This window comes from Solanum pennellii, chromosome 2 (genome assembly GCF_001406875.1).
Source record: "Solanum pennellii chromosome 2, SPENNV200".
In the NCBI taxonomy this organism is placed as follows: domain Eukaryota; kingdom Viridiplantae; phylum Streptophyta; class Magnoliopsida; order Solanales; family Solanaceae; genus Solanum; species Solanum pennellii.
The window spans coordinates 51915209-51936274 of record NC_028638.1 but is presented as its reverse complement, the minus strand read 5'-3'; the positions used below and the strand labels follow the sequence as shown (position 1 = coordinate 51936274).

General features: G+C 32.1%; 3 protein-coding genes across 4 annotated transcripts; 2 read left to right on the top strand and 1 right to left on the bottom strand.

Annotated features, from left to right (window-relative positions):
* The first annotated feature begins 3305 nt into the window (after window positions 1-3305).
* Window positions 3306-5332, top strand: LOC107010849 (heavy metal-associated isoprenylated plant protein 43-like). The gene is made up of 2 exons (XM_015210116.2): window positions 3306-3608; window positions 4949-5332. The coding sequence occupies exons 1-2, from the start codon at window positions 3524-3526 to the stop codon at window positions 5269-5271; spliced, it is 408 nt and encodes a 135-aa protein (XP_015065602.1). The 5' UTR covers window positions 3306-3523; the 3' UTR covers window positions 5272-5332.
* A 123-nt stretch (window positions 5333-5455) lies between these two features.
* LOC107009612 (abscisic acid 8'-hydroxylase 3-like) lies at window positions 5456-8667 on the bottom strand. Its single transcript, XM_015208960.2, has 9 exons — window positions 8284-8667; window positions 7652-7976; window positions 7253-7402; window positions 6804-7055; window positions 6428-6514; window positions 6227-6305; window positions 5995-6101; window positions 5785-5903; window positions 5456-5712 (listed from the first exon to the last, which is right to left on the bottom strand). Exons 1-9 carry the CDS (start codon window positions 8520-8522, stop codon window positions 5610-5612), a joined length of 1461 nt encoding a protein of 486 aa, XP_015064446.1. The 5' UTR covers window positions 8523-8667; the 3' UTR covers window positions 5456-5609.
* A 4019-nt stretch (window positions 8668-12686) lies between these two features.
* On the top strand, window positions 12687-19169 carry LOC107011679 (proteasome subunit beta type-1). 2 transcript variants are annotated; one of them, XM_015211263.2, is made up of 7 exons: window positions 12687-12842; window positions 12934-13041; window positions 16143-16224; window positions 17699-17828; window positions 17917-18059; window positions 18178-18264; window positions 18811-19169. In XM_015211263.2, the coding sequence occupies exons 1-7, from the start codon at window positions 12796-12798 to the stop codon at window positions 18883-18885; spliced, it is 672 nt and encodes a 223-aa protein (XP_015066749.1). In that variant the 5' UTR covers window positions 12687-12795; the 3' UTR covers window positions 18886-19169. The 2 variants fall into 2 exon arrangements, with proteins under 2 accessions (XP_015066749.1, XP_027770550.1); XM_027914749.1 differs by having other exon boundaries at window positions 17917-18098; window positions 18811-19147.
* The last annotated feature ends 1897 nt before the right edge of the window (window positions 19170-21066 follow it).

Sequence of the window (21066 nt, the reverse complement as noted above, 5' to 3'; positions counted from 1 at the left end):
AAAATAAAAAAATACTAGGTAAGAAGCATTTTTCCCTGACTAAACCTCACGCGCGGTGCGAATTCAAAATAGTCAAAATTTCAATATAAATACCTGACAACGAATGGAAAATTAAAAAAGAAAATACTTTCTCTATTCAATTTATACAACACAATTCGAATTTTAAAATTTAAACAAAATTTATCTTTCATTATAAATTTTTTATATATTTTTAAATATTTTAAATTTTAAATTTGTAGTATAACTTTTTCCTATATTACATCATATCCAAAACAGGTGTAAGAAGGGGTTACAAATTAAAATTCCAAGTACTCAATGAAGGACCAATCAGGATTAAAGCCTTTTTTGTCGCACTTCACTTTTCATATGGATGAATTGAGGACCACGAATTACATCATTGGCGCAGGCCAAACGAATCGTATGTTTTTTATCAAAAAATAATAATAATAATAATGAAAATAGGCTAAGGTAAAAAAAAATGGAGAACGTAATTAGAAAATAAAATCTTCATCAATGAAAAAAAATCTAAATAACTATCAACGACGGTATTAAAATTCTCCTTTTTAAGTGCTCAAGCTTTTTTATGTTTTTTTGCGTGAAGTAACCAAATACAGATTATAATCAAACTGTCAACCACTTTGCCATATATACTCTCTTTTTCCCCCTATCTTTAGGTTCCAGTTCCACTAAGTACTCTTTTGGCTCCTATTGCAACAACGAACTTAGTTTCAAGTTCAATCACTACATTTGCTTTTTGGCCAGTTCACTACTCATCTAATGATTGCGACCAAAGAAAATAGTACTACTTTGTGAGAAAAAAGAAAAATAATATTCTTTCTGTTCATTTTTATTTGTTTACTTTAGATTTTATCATATTTTTCTCTAAATAATAATCATGAATAATATGAGTATTTCAGTATAATATTCATATTGATCTTGAAAAATAAAATTATAATATAGCGAACAAATAAATGTGAATTAACTGAGCGAGCAGAAGAGGACTCTCACTTGTTAACCCCAAAAATGATATAACTTATTATCCGGTAAACATCTCTTAATTAGGCAACCAATAAATCATCATTCATGTGGCCCGTCCCTTGCCTTATTTGTGCAAACTAAATGGGCAATAAAGCCTATTGTTGTGGCTATCAAGTGGGTTTATAGTGTTTTCTGCACTGGACATTTGATTAGACACTCAACTCTTATTATGCTTCTCAACAATACTTCTCCAATCCCTGCCGTGTCTACACGTGTCATATGAGGGATTATAAATAGGATAAAAAATTGCATCTTTGAATTGAGGTGGGGGCGGGGGTGATAGAGATTCTAATATTGTTTGTGCCTTATTTGCTCTAAATAATGTAAAATCTCATTAATTAATTACTACCTTGATAAAAAGATAAATCGTAATTAGAGATATCATTTTTTTTGGGCTACCTACAAGCACGCACTTGATAATGCGGTGGCCATGATTAGTCCTAATTCTGGTGCAGAGTACTATGTACTTTCTGTAGCAATTGATGTGAATGGAAGGACAAAATAAGTGAAGTTTGAGAAATTGTTACTCCCATTTGAGTTTTGAGTTATTGACAAACCTTTTTTATTTGACACCCTTTTTAAAAAGTAATAAATAAAAGGGAAACTTTCACATGTAGCAAACAAAAAATTCATATCTATATGTTATAGCAAATTTTGCATAATTGCGCTCCATAGCAAACATAAAAACTGTATAATTCGCTATACATATACAAGTGTATAATTCGCTGGCCTAAATTGTATAATTCGGCCTAAATTGTATAATTCGCTGGCCTATTTCGCTGCAATTGTATAATTAGTTTTGCATACAGTTGAATCGAATTAAAATGTATGTATATTACATAATTATAAGTGTATAGCAAGAAGATATATGTTTTTCTCGCTTTATACAAAAATAGAAACACAATATATACACTTCTGTTGTATAAAGCTAGAAAAAATTGTATTTCACTGCAATTGTGTAATTCACAATTGTATAATTCTTTGGCCTTTTTTTCTGCAATATTTGAAGTAAAATGTTTGTAAATTATATAATTAAGTGTATAACACGAAGATATACATTTTTGCATGTGTATATACAATTTTCTCTCGCTTTATACAAAACAGAAACAGAAATTATACACTTCTGTGTATAAAACGAGAGAGGCGAGAATGGGAGAGTGGCGAGCGAGACTTCTGGGAGAGAGACGCCTGGCAAATTTTTGCCAACGTTGAGCACAATTAAATCAAACCCTAGCTATTCCATTTAATTTAGGTTATTAGTTTGCTATTATATACAATTTTCCCTAAATAAAATGATAAATTTTATATAACCCTTTCATTATAAATAAATCTAATGTTTGGGGGAAAATAAATTTATCTCTTATTTTTCTTAGTTAAACACATATCAGGGGGTAGCGACTGTTTATTAAAAACACAAGATTCTGCTAAGTAGTAATACGATGTATAGAGTCTGACACCTGTCCGATGCTGGAAGGTCGAAAAGAGAAGTAGATAAAAATGAATAACTATTTCTAGTATATAAAACAAATAAAGTGATAGGAGTAAAATAATTTTTAGACCACACAAAGAGGAAGGAGTAACACAAGAAAGATGAAATTAAATAAGCTAATACATAGAAGTGATCCACCAAAGAGCTACGAAAAGACAGTGTTCATCTTGTTTACTTATTTTTTTTAATGAAATCAAGCGTTGGAGGGAATGCCCCCCTTGCTTTTCAGTCTTTTGCTTATCCCCACATAATGCTTTGAGCAATCATGTTGTTTGCTTCTTGCCATAGAATGCGCTTGAGCCGTCTGTGCCACCCATTCTATTACTAATTAAATTATAACAATGTCTAACTTATAAAAATGACTATAATTTTATGGCTATTAAAGTAGAATAGCTATGATCAGTATGAAAATATTGGGGTATGGACCAATTAGAATGAGGTTTATGAGATGCAATGTGCATTGTATGTGGGCGGCTAGTTAATTTCTTGATTCATCGCAGTACTTTAATTTTTCTCACTTTTCATTTTCCTCCGCCCACAAAAATTTTAAAAAAAAAAGGTTTTGATTGTTGAGTTCAACATACGACACTTGACTAACTGGATCCAAGCCAAGTCCTTATTGTTTGTTACATAGATGATATAACATTCGAGAAGAAATTAATATATAGTCAAATATACAAAGGAGGGGGCAGAAAAAATTGTACGTAGTAGAAAAAACCAAACGTTGAAAATAATTAGAAATATGACATTGTTTTCTAAGACTGAAAATGACAATTGGAATTTGGAAGGAATTGCATTTATTTATTGGAAACAAAATCAGAAGAGGTTCGCCGGTGAACAACCCAAAGCATTTATTGGAGATCATAAATGAGAAGACAATTGAGTTTTAGTGCTTCCTTTCAATTAACATAATTCATTGTCCAATTATTATTTTAATTTTATTTTTACATTTAGAGATATATTCTGAAATAGATCCAAAAATAGAGCTTCTTGCTAATGGTGCAAAAGACTGTATTGAAGATTGATGTTTCTTGTGAAAAATGCAAGAAGAAGATCCTCAAAGCTGTTTCGGGTCTGCCAGGTACTGCAACTTTGTTTTGTAATTTGGATTGCTAAATTAATAAATCTTTACTACCTAATTAAATTAAAATATGTTCTGAGTAGAATGTTTTCTTGTTCTGGAATAGAAATTGATACAACATCATCTGTTGTCTGAAAATGTAAATTGGCACACAAAACTTATTAGGCATCACACTTTTTTGTTTCAAAGAAAGTTATGATGATATTTTTGGTGTTTTATCTAGTTCATGGCATATATTTTGGGACCTGATTAGTTTGGATTTGTATTGGAAAATTTTATTTTCGAATAACGTGAGACAAGTTCTTTTCGAAGCTCAATTCAAAAACTTACTATTAATGATTTTTTAAAAAAAAATTACCCCGTCGTACTAAAAAAATTTTTGTGGTAAATATGCCTAAAGGAGATGTGATCATATAGGCAAGATTCTTTTATTCTAATTAAAGTTTTTACTCTTTCAATATTTTCATGTATCGAGTACTCTTTCTGTGTGTCCTATTGATTTCATCTTACATATCATTATTATTATATTTTGGGAATTGAACAATTTGTTTTTTTAATTAGAATTTTCACAAAACTTTGTAAACTAAAAAATTAGGACAGAGGTATTTATAGCCGGATTAATTCAAAATTTTATCAAGAGCAACTTTCATATATAACAAACAAAATTCATATTTATATGTTATAGTAAAGTTTGTATAATGCGCTCCATGAAAAACATAAATATATATAATTTGTTATACATATACAAAGAAACCAATTGTATAATTCACTATACATATATAAAATAAAGCAGTTGTATACAAATCAATTGTATAATTTGTATATGTATAAACGAGAAAAAGAGGCAGGAGAATATTTGTATTGTATAATTATAAGTCTATAAGACGAGAATATATGATTTGCAAGTGTAAATACAATTTTCTCTCACTTTATACAAACAGAAACACAATTTATACATTTTGTTTTTGTTTGTATAAGCGATAGAGGAGAGGGTGGCGAGCGAGATCTAGGAGAGTGACGAGCGTGATCTGAGAGAGGAGAACAAAAATATATGCATATATACAAATTTTTTTCTCGCTTTATACGAACAAAAACACATTTTATACATTTGTGCTTGTATAAAAGTGAGAGAGAGCGAACGAGAGTTTGAGGGAGAGAGGTGACTGATAAACAGTTTGCTATAGGGTACTATTAAATTAAAGTATGATTATAACTTTTAATTTAATTTATTAATTTGCCATTACACACAATTTTTTCATTTTTCAATTCTCATCCTATAGTTGGTTGGTTGTAAAGGAAGTAATTTATGAAACTAAAACTCTACAAATTTGAAATGGAAGGTATAGAGAAAATTGAAATTGATGGAGCAAAAGGGACTTTGAGCGTAACGGGGAACGCTGACCCATACGAGGTCATTGTAAGATCAAGGAAAGCTGGGAAATTTGCGGAAGTGATCAGTATTGGGCCTCCACCAGCTCCTCCAAAACCAGATGGACCGAAGAAGCCCGAACAGAAAGGGCCCAAGCCCCAACCCGAACCCCAGCCCATGGCCCATATGTATGGGCCTCCCCTTCCCTTAATCTGTCCTTGCTGTCAGAGATATCCACATGTCGTTCACGTGACACGCAGGGAAGAACCCACCCCACAATGCTCAATTTTGTAAGTGCGCAATTTTGATACGGACCAATCAATGTTATAAGTTCGAATATTGATAGGGGCGGATTTATTAAAATTCATGATTACTCTTTGTATTTATTTAAAATTTTTCAATTCGTTGTATCTGTCCTGAAGTATGTACGACAATCTTTTTTATTCAAAAATTTAAATTCGTTGTATTTGTCCCGAAGTACGTACGAAGACCTTTTCTTTTCTTCTTCATATTCATACTTTTGAATTATCAGCTAGCAAAAGCACGGAAAAGTTGGATTACATCATCCATTCACATCAATTTCCCATTATAAAATTTTGTAACTTCTTAATTGGCCCATTTGGAGTAGTTTGCTATTCATCCGGCAAGGCTGTCAAAGTTATTGGACACCCACTTCTTAATCTGGGAATATGGGCTTTTCTTTCCAAGCTGCGATCTGGATCGTCAACTGTCCATCTATACAATGATGATAGTAAATGTAAGTTAATAGGAAAATGACATATAAATTACAATTAAGAATTTACTTACTTGTATCCAGTTGTTAATCTGTGCAAAAACACCAACATGGTGACTTTTGCCATGTTAATTCCCAAGCAAGTTCGGGGTCCTGATCCAAAAGGAATGTAGCTATATGGTTTTTGAATTTCCTGAATATGAGAAAAATATGCATGGGTAAATAGTACTATGTGTTCATAACATATATAAGTTTTCCAAGATAAATAAAAACTTAATTAGTACGTCGAATCTTGAAGGATTGAACTGCATAGGGTCTTTGTATAATGTTGGATCGTAGTGTATGCATGTTGCATCTATGTTCGCATGCCATCCTTTCTTTATTTCAAAACCTGTCACGACCATACACATAAATTTAGTTGTCGTATGATGATTCTGGAACTACAACCAAATAACAGAAGAATTCTGTGTCACAAACTTTTGAAAATATGGAGTAATGTGTTAAGAATTAACTTGCCTTCAATACTACAGTCATTAAGTGCAACTCGAGGGAACCATAGCAAGACATTCGACATCCTCAACGTCTCTTTGACAACCTAAGTATAGAGTCGCATCTTATGTGATTCTTGTGCAGATATAATATAGTTAAAAATTATTAATAGTAAGAGTTAGATAAATCAAGAAGAACGACTGACTATAAGATGTAGTTTATACAAACCTTTGACGCATAGGACATGCTGTTGAGGTCATCCATGGTTAGTAAGGCTCCAGTAGGCTTGCTTCTGAGTATTGAGAGTTGTTCTTCCTGTAAGTTGATAGTATTATAAGTCATAATACCGACCACATGTTTGTGTTTTATATGAATAAAATTTCCGGATATGTTAAAGAGTTTTACTTTTATTCAGTTTCCATACTCGCACATGTAAGCCAAAGTTAATTGAAAAAATGTGTTTTTCAACATAATGTCATCAGTTACATCCAAGTCTAATAGAAAAATAATGCTTTTGAAATGTCACAAGTAGGACAATTAATCATTTTGTCAGCATAAAAGTGCATAAAGTAACAGAATGTCTTTGTGATATATGGATACTCACTCTGAGCCTGTTCTGGGCTTCTCTGTGCTCATCCAAAAACTTGACACTCCACATCATTGCAGCAGCAGTTGTTGTCTGCCCTGCAATTATCAGCGTTAACAAATTATCCATGATCTCTTCATCATCAAGCTTTTGATTGGCTGGACACGAATCCTTCTCCAACATGGACTGCAGGAAGTCTTCATAATATTCCTTCCCTTTGCGCCGAGCTGCTATCATTCCCTTAAAGGTCTCCATTAGCCTCCTACGTGCCTGTACGAAAAATGAGATGAGCATAATCTAATAGTACATATTAATTTCTCTTATATTAAACGAAAAATCTTATTTATCTTGTCCCTTTTAATAGTTAATGATCTGTTTCCTCAAGTCCAATTTTGTTCACATGGTGAGTAATTTTTTCCAGAGATGTTGCAAGCCATCAAGTGCACTGCATTAACGGTCACCCCTACCTTGATGCCTTTAAAATATCTGGTGCCCGGAATCATGACTGGAAAGGACAGCATGGCATCAGAAATTGCAGTGCAGTCTTTTTCAATTTGTGCTAGCACAGAAGAATCTTTGATGCTCATCAGCATATCGCACATCGCATCAAATGTTATCTGCAGCCAAATTTCACATGGTCAGCGAACACTCACTGCAGCACACAACACTAGTATTTCTTTTGGTAATTGTATACTTCAACATATAGCTATCTCCCTACAGTATGCTTAGAATCTACACATCGATCTTTTTCTGCCTGGTTTATCTTGAAATTGTTGTATCAAAACTAAATCTTGTTTCAAACAAATAAAAAGGGACTAAATTTTTTTAATTAAAACTAGTGGAGTAATAGATTATAGACAAGTTACCTTCATGTTGAAGTCGAGCACAGTGAAACTCTTCCTTTCCTTTTGTACTTTCTTCAATCTTTCATATAGCATTTCATCAAATCTCTGTACAAATTTTGACAGTGAATTCATAGAGAAAGGATCAGATAGGAGGCGCCTAATCCTTTTGTGACTCTCTTGAGGAACACATAACAAACTTTTCTTTCCCACAGCATCTGCCATCGATTTGACGTAGCCCTTGTTGAATAGAGCAAAATCATTAGTAAAAATTGCTTTCGCACCCTCAACACTTGGAACAAACACATGTATTTTCCCGAAAATTCTGGTTTTGAACCATTTCCCATGCCTGTATTAAACAAAACAATAATCAATCTAGCAGAATTTGCAATATAAGCTATAGCTGATAAGCTGGAGGAACTTTGGTAGGATTTTTATCATAACATAGGAACTTATTTATAAACATTTGGGAAAAATATTGAATAAAAATCCTATGAACTTTCTCTGTTTTTTTTATTAATCATTGGAACAGTTGACCTAGTATCCGTCATCTCAATATAAAATTAAAGCTAGTATATATGTTTGATCTCAATATGGAAAAAAGCAAATTGCTGGATTTGATATTGCATTAGAACTTCATGGATAGAGTTTCTTACCGCTCGCGTCGAAGTCTAACAAATTCATAACAACCTTTGACACTGTTGGTTGCTGATAGAAGTGCAAAGGTTTCACCCACGAAAGGTATTCCCAAACTCCCAGGTATGCAATTTTTTGCATTTTTAGCTCCCTTTGACAAGTAAAGTGCAGTAATACTTATGACAAGTATTGAAGCTAGAAGAATATCATAGTATTTGCTAAGTAGGAGAAGAATGTCTTCCATTGACATAGTAAGCATATTGTGATTTTAATGTCAACCTGAAAGGACAAACTATCACTAATAAGTAATATATAGTAATGCACTCACTTTCTAAGACATAATTAAAAATGCATTAGGTAGAGATTAGAAAATTCAAATGTAAGTATAGGACAAGATGCCATAAGCCTGGATCTTTTGTCTTCACTTGCTTTCCACAATGGATACGGATCTATCTTTTAAGATACTACTTAAAATAAAATATAAGGATGACAAATATATGTAAGTTGCTTTCAATTACTTTCTTTGTGCTCATTCAAATCTTATATACTCCCACCTCAGTCCGTTTTAAATTAAGTGTCATTTAAAATTTTTAATTATATCCTTATACTCTCGTCTTCTTAATACTCTCGTATTTAATTATTAAATAAGTATAGTTTAGTAAGCTACACGTTGTATTTATTGATTTTTTTAGCGAATGTGGTGAGTACCTTGGTAAGCCGGCATGGTCTATTATTATGAATGAGTGACCACTTAAAAGATGATATTGACAGCTAGTCATGAAAATTTGTGAACAATAATCAAACATATACGAGGTAGTGACTAGTGAGTACAATCTTCAAGAAAGAAATTAAAAACATAAGCAAACCTCTTGGCCTTGGATGCTTTTTATGTGTTCAAATGAGTTTTGCTCATTTGGCCATGTTTTATTATAAATAAAAAAAGTATTAAAAATAGTTTTTGAAAATTGATATTTATTAGCTCTGAATATAATATAAAAAATTTATGGTCAAAACACCTCGTATCCAGAGTGATTAGGTATGTTTGTATGATTGTGACATTTTATTCAAAGAACTTAGATGGGATATAGGAAAAATGAATTGGTAGGTACAAATCTATATATATATATAAATCTGGATATGAAAGTGCTGATGTGGCAGCCCTCATAGGCCAGCATTAGAATTTATATATTTTATCTTTTTTTAAAGATTTTTTTCTCTTTTTTTTATCTTGATATGTTAGTTAAATTAAATAAATATCCTCTATTGATTATTTCTCTTTAAATTCCTCCATTAATACCTTTATTATTTTAGGTATATATAAGTTACAATTTATCCCTTTAAATATTTAAACCTTTCCCTATTCCTTCTTGAAAGTATTACTAAATTATAATTAAGACACTAATGACCAATATAAGTTACAATTGTAGGTATTGATTACTCCATTACTCTTTTAATTTATTTATTCAATAGTTAAGAATTTATGGATTACTATAAATACTAAAACCATGTCATCTTCACCAATGCAAGAATTTTTTATTTTATTTTTCCTTTCTTCATCATATTTATACTAAATAAAGTACATCAATTTGGTTATTTCTAATTTTATAATATATAGTTTATTTGTTACTAACTTTTACAATGTGGAAGATAAGATGAGCATTTGACAATTTTGGGAATTCAAATTCAATGAGAACAATATTTAATTTGAGTTACCAAGGTACATCACTTTGATTATGTCTAATTTTATATATATATATATATATATATAGATTCTTTGTGACTAACTTCTATTGTTAATACTTAACAGTGTGGACGAGTAGACGAGTATATGACAATTTTGGAAATTCAATTTTGATGAGTACAATATTTCAATCATGTTACTCTTTTTATTTCAGTTTGTTTGATGTCTTTTATTTACAATATTTTTTTTGTTCTTTTTTTTTTTTCTTTTTTCCTCATTATTGATGATTTTAGTGTACTTATTATTTTGCACATTTTTTTTAAAATAATCTTTATTATTTATAATGGAAGACAAGATGAACATATGACAATATTTAAGTTTAACTTTCATAAACTCACAAGGAAAAGGAACCCTACATTAATGTTTATGTCCATTAATCTTCAAATGGTGTAGTGAACATTGAGAGTGTGTACAAATTGAATAATTAGAGGCTAGGATAATTTTCTTTGGTATTCCTACAAAGATTATTTTGTTTATTTGTTTAATTTTAATTTATTTTAATTTTCTTTGGTACTCCAACAAGGATTCTTTGATTAATTTATCTAATTATAATTTATACCTACACTAAATAATATTATTGAAATTTCAGGTATATTAATTTTAACTTTGAAGACTTGAATCGTTTTGTTTATTATCTTTTAAGGTTCTTTTAATGGTTTCAACATTGTATATATTTTATTTTGAATAATGAAATCAATTTTGAGGATTAGGCAATTTCACAATTTTTATTTATGTTTACCTTTTAGAATAATTTAGAAATTGTAACTAAAATATAGGTAAGTTTAAAGTTGTATTTTAGTTAATACATATATATAATTTGGGTTTAATTTATTTGAATACTTTATATTATTTGCGTAATTGAGACTATTTATCTTTCAATCTATTCATTTTTATATAAATAATAGGCAGTATATGATAATTGTAGTAAAATTAGTCAAGATAGAAAATGATTTACAAACATTTCATAATCTAAGATAAGTGAAAGATGAAAAAAAAAATTCATTACTAAAGGAAAGTATAATACTTTTGAAGGAAAAGAATAGATATTAGAAAAAAACTATATTTACATTAAGCTTATTATATTATTAAATTAAATTTAAATTTCATAAAGAGTTCAACTTATTACATTAAATTTACTTTTCTTATTAAAATAAAGAGAATAAATTTAGGATTTTTTTTTTATAATTTCGAAAATCTTAAGCGATTTCAAATTACAAAAGATATAAAATTTAAGTACTAATAATAAACTTAATTAAGACTTAAAATTTGATATATTTAGATAAAAGACTATAAAGAATCTTTAGAAATATATTTAGTAATCAACTATTCAAAAAAATTAATTATTTAGTAAATTTAACAAGTAATTTTTTATCGCGCAAAGCGCGGCTAAGTTCACTAGTTAGTAGATAAAATTGGACCTCTCCATTTTCCAATTGATATCCTTTGGCATGCCCAAAAGGAGGGCAAATTCTTGACATGTGACAAATGAGATGGTGCACTCATTTCGGCTGTGATCTAAATTCTATCCAGTTATCGGCATACTCTCTTTTGTTTTGTCTAAACTGGATTTTCAACTATCCAAATATTTTTAGAATTTCTCAACTTCAACATAATATTTTTAGAGTTTGTTACGACAATTGAGGTTTTTTGAAATTAAACATTTTCATCTCATAAAGATAGTAGTAAGGGCATAAGGCCTGCCTATTCTACTTTGTAAGATATATTAATATTTTAACTAAAACTCAAGTCCAAATAGAGAATTTGAAGTTAAAAAGCTTATTTAAGGAGTATTTAATTTGAAATTATGATTATTTTCTAATAATATTTTAATTTTTCTTTTTCAAGTGAAATATGACAACAAAACACTCACAGACACAAAAAAAAAAAAAGACAACTTTCACATATAGCAAACATAAAATTCATATTTGTATGCTATAACAAAGTTTGTATAATTTCACTCCATAGCAAACTTATATATGTATAATTCGCTATACATATACAATTGAAGCAAATTGTATAAAACGAGAAAGAGAGAAATTATATACAATTTGAATTGTATAAAACGAGAAAGAGAGAAAAACAGAATTGAATTGTATAAAACAAGAAACAGAGAAATTATATACAATTTGAATTTGTATAAAATGAGAAAGAGAGAAAGGCAAAAGAGACTTGGGCAGGAAATATACAATTTAATCGAATTGTATAAAACGAGAAAAAGAGAAATTATATACAATTTGAATTTGTATAAAACGAGAAAGAGAGAAAGACAAAAGAGACTTGGGCAGGGGAGTACTTTTATTCTATAATTATAAGTGTATAAGACGAAAATATATGTATTTTGCATGTGTATATACAATTTATACAATTCTATTGTATAAAGCGAGAGAGGCAAGCACAGGAAATGAGCGAGAGTGGCAAGCAAGAGTGGCGAACGAGAATATGAGGGAGAGGGACTGACAAACAATTTGTTATGGAACACAAATTAATCAAATGGTAGCTATTATATTTATTTTATATTATTAGTTTGTCATTCTATACAATTATTCCCAAAAAAAATCTCTTTCTACATTAGTTCATTTTTTATGTTCTTGGGCAAGGACCAAAAAACCCATTTTTTAAGTGGACAGAATATTGGGCCTAATGAGGAAGCAACCGGGGGCCTTTTTAATACTAAGCCCATCTAGCGCTCATAGTCAGATGACTTGCTGAAGACGAATCATCAGTCCTTCAAATTGAATCTTCTTCTGCAACCCTAGATCAATCTCCCTTTCTCTCTACGCATCGAATCACCATGACGAAGCAGCAAGCTAACTGGTCTCCTTATGACAACAATGGCGGGTAATGTTTCGTAGATATTTACTTTTGTTTTTGCTTTCTTTCTTTCATTTTCTGTATCGGTGCTTATGCCCCTTCCGTTTCGACTTTGCAGAACCTGCGTGGCAGTAGCTGGAGCAGATTACTGTGTAATTGCAGCAGATACTCGCATGTCCACTGGCTACAACATTCTTACTCGCGATTACTCCAAGATCATTAAACTGTATGTTCCTTTTATTTATTTCAAATAACATGTTTTTTGTGCCATTTAGCTGGTTAATAATATGAAGTAGGCTAATTACATCTTGTACATAGATCTATATATTTGATAGACAAAGCTCCATGCTTTGCAATCACTTTTTTGGTAGAAAGTAAAAGTTGCTCTTCTATACTGATCAACGTAAAATTTATCCCATGCATAATGATTCGTACTATGGAATTGGAGAAAATTATTCAAACCGCCACTAGCCTTGCGGGATTTCTCGGTCATAAAAGAATATTGTTATTCAATTATTGTTTTTATATCAAATGGATGAACTGAACTATTAGTACTTTTAATTTTAAAGAAACAGACTACCACAGAATTATCACAGTTCAAGATTAGTTATTGACTCAACATATTAAAAGGAGAAGAAGTGAACTAAATCTCATTGAGTTGCTGCCAGGAAATCAAAGAGAGAGGCTTGGCCTATGGGTGAAGAGAGGGTGCTGGTTGGGAGTGGGTAGCAAGTTTGGAAGAGGAAAAAGAGGGAGCAGTCAAAGATCAGAATGCAAACCTGGGTTGCATTTCTCTGTTTGGATGAATCTCGAATGGAACTAATTTAAGTGCTGTTTTCGTTGTTTGCTTGACGAGGCGCAGTCAGTAATTAAAAAGAAAATTTAGCCAAGAGGCAAAATCAAGTTCCATGGCTCATAATTGTATAAATGTGTTTGACCTTTACTAAATAGACTCTGTATTTGCTAAGTACTCCCTCTGTCCCTATTAAGTTGTCCACTTTAGAAGTGTCACACATATTTTTTTGGCAATAAACTGTGAATATTACCATACAAAAAAAAAACAAAGTATTACAATTTCAGAAAGTGAACACAACAATAACATCTAGCTATTAACTATCTACCACACATCCTATGTATTGAATCTTGACACTTTCTTGCTTTTCTGGACTCCTGTACTCTTTCTAATCTAACTAATAACTCCTTCTTTATTTGTGTGATGATAAAATTTGTATTTACATGTTCCTGCCTAAAGTGCCTCCAATTCCTCACTTGCCAGGCATAATAAATTGTTGCTCCATACATCGCAGCTACTGCTTCCTTCTTGAATTGTTTCCAACGTCTTCTTTTAATCCACGCCTTTATTTGTTGTATTGTGCCTCTTAGCATTGCCACACCCATCCAGTTAGCCAAATCCTTCCTCACTGCATTCCCCCAATGACAATCAGTAAACAAATGTTGATGTGTTTCATCACTCTCTTGCTGACACAAACCACATGCGACATCTTCAACTTGTATATGCATATGTTATAGTCTATCTTTAGTGATCAGTCTTCCTTGGTATGCAAGCCATAAGATAAATTTCTGTCTAGGCTGCATAATAGAGCTCCAAAGTAAGTCTGCTTCTGGGCATTTATGTAGCACACCTAGCATGGCTTGGTAGCTACTGGTCATGGAGTAGACACCATTTGATGTCAAAACATAATGTCCCCCTTGATACCATTGGAGCATTTCCGTCTTCAAAACATTCAGTTTTTTCCAATACCAACTACAATCTTGGGGTGGTATGTGTTCCCAAATGTTATGGGTATCCTTCATATAGATCCCATGTACTCATAATACATCTTTCTTGTTTGACAACTGCCATAAAAGCTTTCCGACAGCAGCTATATTCCATAATTTGCAGCTCTTGATATTTAATCCTCCATACTTTTTTGGTACACATACCTTATCCCATGCCACCAAGGCTATTTTCTTGTGCCCTTCTGAGTTTCCCCACAAGAATTCTCTGCATTTTTTATCTACTTCCTGCAACACACTTTGTGGGAGGATAAACACTGTCCCCCAAAAATTATATATCGAGAACAAAACAGCATTAACTATCTGTAGCCTCCCTGCATATGACAACTGCCTTGAATAACCTATTGTGATTCTCTTTGTAATCTTCTCCACCAATTGGTAACAATCCACCTTGTTCCATTTTTTTGAGGATAGTGGCAATCCCAGATACCGCATAGGTAGTACACCCATTGAGAACCCTGTACTACTCAATATTCTCAACTTTGCTTCCTCAGTCATTCCAGCAAGAAATATGTTAGATTTCTGCAAATTTGCTTCCACGCCAGTCACAACACTAAAATGTTTCAAAGCCTCCATCACCCTTCTAATAGATTTTGTGTCTCCTTTGCAGAACACCATTAAATCATCTGCAAATATTAAAGTGTGTAAGTTTCGCTGCTTTGCACATTGGGTGGTATTTGAAATCAGCCAGATCACTCATCCTCCTAAGAATTCTCGTAAGATACTCCATAACTAACACAAATAACAGAGGAGAAATAGGTCCCCTTGTCGAAGCCCCCTCTTGCCCTCATAATATCCATAGCCTTCTCCATTCACTTTAACTGTGAACCTCGTAGTGGTCACACATGTCATTACCAACTGCACAAAGGTTCGTGGAAAATTATAACCCTTTAAAGATTCCTCTATAAAGTCCCAACTTACCATATGATATGCCTTCCGTAGATCTATCTTCATCATACATGTTAAGGCACCAAGTATTCTCATAGGTTAGTTACAATTTTACCCTTAACTTAAAAGATTATGCAACTCACCAAGTATAATAAATGTATTTTCTGGTTTCAAAAAGCATGCATTACAACTTAGTAGTACTAGAAATTTTCTAGAATTAAATAAGGGCATATTAGGAAAAAAATTGTTGTCCTTTCTTGATTTGTTAAAATGGACAAGTAAATAGGGACATATATAAAAGGAAATATGGACAAGTAAATAGGGACAGAGGGAGTATAACTTTCCCATGAATATAGAAATTCTTTTTGTGAAGCGGTTTTAAAACCAACTTGCCTTTAACTGCCTCTGCTTGGGGGATGAGAGTATAGCAAGGTTTGCACTTTCAGGATTAACAATAAACTCATGTATAATTATCTCCTCCAGTCCTCCTATACATCATAGCATGAGAGAATGAATTTGATGGGTATGCATACATGTAATCTTCACCTTCCGTCATGATACTAGTTGGTTTCTCTGCTTTTATCTTTACCCAAACCTTTTCCTAATACATCAGTTTTGCATGTTAACTGTCTGATTATGTAGAGCGGATAAATGTGTGATGGCATCGTCAGGATTTCAGGCTGACGTGAGAGCTTTGCAAAAGGTTTTGGCATCAAGGCATCTGGTAAAAATGCTAGAAGTTTTTGTTAATCCTTTATCTCTTCAGTCAGTTTGGTATGGAGCATGTAGGATGTTTTGTATCTTCGTTCAGTGTGCTTCACCTGTTTGTGCAATATGAACTTATTAACTCATTGTGAACCAAAATTTTGATTGTTAGTTTGCATGATGTGCGTGACTTTATGGACAAAAGTGAGTTTGCATTATGTGATAGAGAGACAGAACAGTGACCATGATCTTATCCATGAGCTTTACAATATTTAGCCAGAGGATATGATTATGGGCAGGATTGGGGTGGGGTGGGGTGGGGATGGGGGTTTCTAGGTGTTATAATTAATACATAAATTAGGCTCGTTTTCTTTTCTTCCAATTGAAGGGGTGGCTTGGAGTAACTGGTAAAGTTACTGCAATGTGACCAGGAGTCACGGGTTCGAGCCTTGGAAACATCCTCCGGCAGAAATGCAAGGTAAGGCTGTCTACAATAGGCCCTTGTGGTCAGGCTCTTCGCCAGATCCTACGCATAACGGAGCTTTAGTGCACTGGGCCCCGACTGCCCTCTTCTTTTCTTCCAATTATCAATGACATGATCAGAACCTTGTTTCTGGGTACGCGCATTGTGTGTGTCCCTTATTGATGAGTACAAGTTTTCTAAAAAGTCACATAAATACTAGTAAAAAATGTATTTGAGTTGTGAATAAAATTAAAGAAAAACAATTCAAGCCCCTGAAAATAGTAAAAATCAGTGATATTCAAACTAAACTGAATATCAAGGACGAAATTGTTCCTCTAAAAGGTACAAAAATGTCTTCCCGAGTCATTCACATATTGTTGAATATTACTACAACATAACAGCTTCTCCTCTTCACCCCCGAGAAAGCATGATCACTCATTTGTATCACTTAGTCACGTTAATCAACATAGATACACTGTCATTAACACTTGAAATCTTGGGTTCTTTTTTCAATAATCGAGAAATCTGTTGTTTTTTTGGTTTCAAAACTCAGTGGAAATGGTCTCACCCATCTATACTATATTTTAGGGCTCAATAGATGTTGACAATTTTAAACGCAGGGAAAAGTGTAAAGCATGTATCATTAGCTTGTTTCACTTAAATGTACATCATATTTATTTGAAACATTTCTTGCAATAAAAATTGCAAATAGAGGAACTTCTCCTGACATTCTTGGGATAAGGCATTAACTATTAAGGTACAACTGTTGCTTCCAAATCTAATTTTCATTCTTCTAGTTCAGTTGTATTTTCATTTCTTATGAAACTAAATATTGATTTTCACCTTACATGTTATCTACTTATGAAATGGTATGTTTATAGTAATCCTAATGGGACTAAAATATAGGACGATATCTGAAATGGTAATCTGTAGTTCTTTTATCATGTATCATGTGCTGTCTAGAGTTTAGCATTTACATTTTTCTGTGATACTGGATAATGATCTTTTGATGTTTATTATTTTGCAATAGATCTACCAGCACCAGCACAATAAGCAGATGAGCTGTCCAGCTATGGGCCAGCTCCTTTCGAACACACTATACTACAAACGTTTCTTCCCCTACTATTCGTTCAATGTTCTAGGTGGCCTTGACAATGAAGGTAATGGGTTAGCTATGGTCTAAAGGTTATTTGTTTGTAGTCTTTTCTGGTAAAGTAGCTTATACAATTTAGTCCATAAAATTTGTAGGGAAGGGGTGTGTCTTCACCTATGATGCTGTGGGATCATATGAGAGGGTTGGCTACAGCTCTCAAGGTTCTGGTTCAACTCTGATCATGCCTTTCTTGGACAACCAACTGAAGTCTCCTAGCCCTCTTTTGCTTCCTGCTGTGGTTTGCTCCATATATTATCTGTTCAAATTTTCTCACATGGTCGAAGCATTTGAAATTGACCTAAAAATGAGGAGAAAAATATAGCCATTTGCTAACGGAGTTCCCATGACCTCTGCAGGATGCTGTTACTCCACTTTCTGAATCAGAAGCCATTGATTTAGTCAAGACTTGCTTTGCTTCAGCAACAGAAAGGGATATATACACTGTAAGTCATTTGTATGATATGATATTCAGTTTATCAAGCGCCAGAAAATTTCCAATTTCCTTTCCCTTTTCTCTCATGATATACTTTTGTACGGACTCTTCTTAATCCCTGCTGCACCCGTGTTGACACGACATGGGTGCGGGATCCTCAACAGATTTGATCAAATTAATTGGTTACTTTGATCTCATTGTATGATAGAGAAGTATAGATTGATTGGTATTTGTTTTTCATTTTTGGGTTTGTCACTTGTATGTCTATTTTACACGAGTTAAGAATAAAATATTGGTGTTTATAAACAATTAAAATTTGACGAGGTTAGTTCAGTAATTTCAACAGATCTGAATATATATACTTTATATGTTGCAATATACATTTATTGGTTGTATCGACCACCTGTATTTGTAGTTGGATTCATAACTCTGAATCCTAAAATTTATGTGATGAAGAATTGGACCTTTAGATCCACAGCCGAGTCTGGGCATCATACAGAAATAAACACTTTCCCTATCAACCCGTATTTCTGAATTTTTTGCTTTCTTATTGCAGGGTGACAAACTGGAGATAGTTGTATTAAATGCTGATGGCATTCGTAGAGAAGAAATGGATCTGAGGAAAGACTGATTTCTTGTGTTTCTTATCCGATTATGAATGAATGTAATGAGATTAAGATTGACAGTTTAAACTTGAACTAATTTGGTTTGAAAAAGAAGGTAAGTAAGTTTGATGGGTTATTGGGTTTCATCGTTAGCTCCAGACTGGAGTGAGTGTACTTGAGAATCTTTCTGTAGGGCGTGGATTTTATGTACTATTTGTTAAGTTTTCATCAAAAAGGAAACCTTTTGGCTCAAATTGGTGCTTTTAGTGGACAGCTTTGGAATCAAAACGGTGCTTTTCTTCCTTTCTTTCAATTAGTATGTAATGTTCTGAATCAAACCAGTAGCTTCTGACATTTGGCCAATGTCTCTTTCAAAATGATGGTACTGTGTTGAAACGAGTAGAAGTTTTTTTTTATTCGTCTCTTTTTGTTCGGAACTGGTTGCTTGCACATGTAAATCACATGTTTTTAGGGGCTGATTGGGTGGGACAATCTTTCGCTGTCCACTCGTCTTGGCTGGAAGAAAAAGTTACTACTCCATACCACCTTTTTTCTTTTAAATTAATGACCTTTCTTTAGATTCACTGAACTTGTTGCCTCAGCAGCACTGAGAAAAACTATAGTTTGGCCATGAATAATACTAGTATTTCAGTATTTGCAAGTATCGGTTTAGCCGAGTTTCCTTTAAAATGCTTTCTATTTTATATAATATTCTTTTCCTTTTAGTCTGTTTTAAAAATAGTCAATCTTATTATACTAAAGTTGTTTTTTCATTCTCTCTCCCCTATTTCATACGCTTTGATGTTAGTAAGTGTAGACTTGTCATGCAACCACCATTGAATATTTTAACTTTTTTGAATAATTTACTACTATTCTAACTTTAATACTACTTTTTTTTTCCAATTTGAGTCAGATGTTATCCATAGAATGGAGGTTTTCTTGTAAAAGTAACCTTTCTACTGATGGCATAGTTTTGGCATATTGCATCTTGGTGATGTTAAAATTACACTAGTAGAAAAGATAGGTGACATGGAATTAGGCTTTGATTGCGACTCACATACAAAATAGGCACTATGTAAGGCCAATGCCTATCCTCATTATTCGTTAAAGCATCAAGCAGTGTAATTCTACATAGTTGGTGGGAAAAAGTTGTAGTTGTTTGACCTCATCTTGATCAACCTTTCAGTTGATGAATGGATTAGAAGTGGCGTATTTGAATAAACAGGCATCGTCTTTTTCCTCATACTATTCTACTGCTCCTAGATGTCATTTACTTAAAATATTGTATCTATAAATAAATATAAAATAATAATGACGTGACGCGACTTTTTGTAACGCTACTGATCGACGTTTTTATTTTCTGGAATTTTAAATTTTTCCCTTAATTGTTTTCCATTTTTATTTATTTTAAATCTTTCCTCTATTTTCCGGAACTGCATGCAACAAATAAATGAATTAAACACACATTTTCATCCCTTTATGATCACCTAACATTTCAAGTTGTAAATGGATTTACTAAAAAAAAAAGCTTATAAATAATGAAATTTACAAAGTATATCTTTTCCCCTTAAAGAGTTAAACTTTTATAAATTTGACATTTCCTTTTTGTTCTCAATGATTAATTGATTAATTCAATTAAGTGGATCTTCATTTTGATTCTCACCATGCTCTTATAAAAGTTTCAATTTTTAGCTTTGATTACCTATGATCAATACTTACTTTAAGACATTCATTACAAACTATCAGAACAGTATAAACTTAGAGCGTCTCTCCAATTTTTTCTTTTACTTTTTACTTTACTATCAATTATGTTTTTTTTTCATTTCTTATGATGTCAGGTAATTAACCCTTCTTAATCCTTACTTTTATTTTCTTTTATTTTTGAAATATTTATGTAATATTATATTGTTACTTGTGATATATGTTGGTGAGTTTTTGCAAATCGAAAATAGGTGACTAATGGAATTATAAGTGGATGTAAATTTCCCTAGTTTGTTTGGTAAGTTATTAATGTATTATTTTTGATGAATTGATATGATTTTTTAAATTTATGTTACTCTGTTCTTTGTTTTCTTCTAATGTTCATAAAGTTTCTTGAATTATTTTAGCAGGTACTATAGAGTATTTGATGTTAATTGTTTTTCTCTATGTTTTTATGATAATATGTTTTCTCATTCCTCTATCTTGTATTACTATTACTATATGTA

Bases quoted from the DNA above. Each gene is read 5' to 3' on its own strand.
- LOC107011679 (XM_027914749.1), top strand. From the start codon at position 12,796: ATGACGAAGCAGCAAGCTAACTGGTCTCCTTATGACAACAATGGCGG. The intron at 16,225-17,698 runs GTAAAAATGCTA...ATTTTGCAATAG, and splicing joins TTTTGGCATCAAGGCATCTG to ATCTACCAGCACCAGCACAA. The intron at 18,099-18,177 runs GTCGAAGCATTT...TGACCTCTGCAG, and splicing joins TGTTCAAATTTTCTCACATG to GATGCTGTTACTCCACTTTC.
- LOC107010849 (XM_015210116.2), top strand. From the start codon at position 3,524: ATGGTGCAAAAGACTGTATTGAAGATTGATGTTTCTTGTGAAAAATGC. The intron at 3,609-4,948 runs GTACTGCAACTT...TTGAAATGGAAG, and splicing joins AGCTGTTTCGGGTCTGCCAG to GTATAGAGAAAATTGAAATT.
- LOC107009612 (XM_015208960.2), bottom strand. From the start codon at position 8,522: ATGCTTACTATGTCAATGGAAGACATTCTTCTCCTACTTAGCAAATAC. The intron at 7,403-7,651 runs GTAACTTGTCTA...ATTTGGCTGCAG, and splicing joins TGCTCGACTTCAACATGAAG to ATAACATTTGATGCGATGTG. The intron at 7,056-7,252 runs GTAGGGGTGACC...TTTTTCGTACAG, and splicing joins GATATTTTAAAGGCATCAAG to GCACGTAGGAGGCTAATGGA.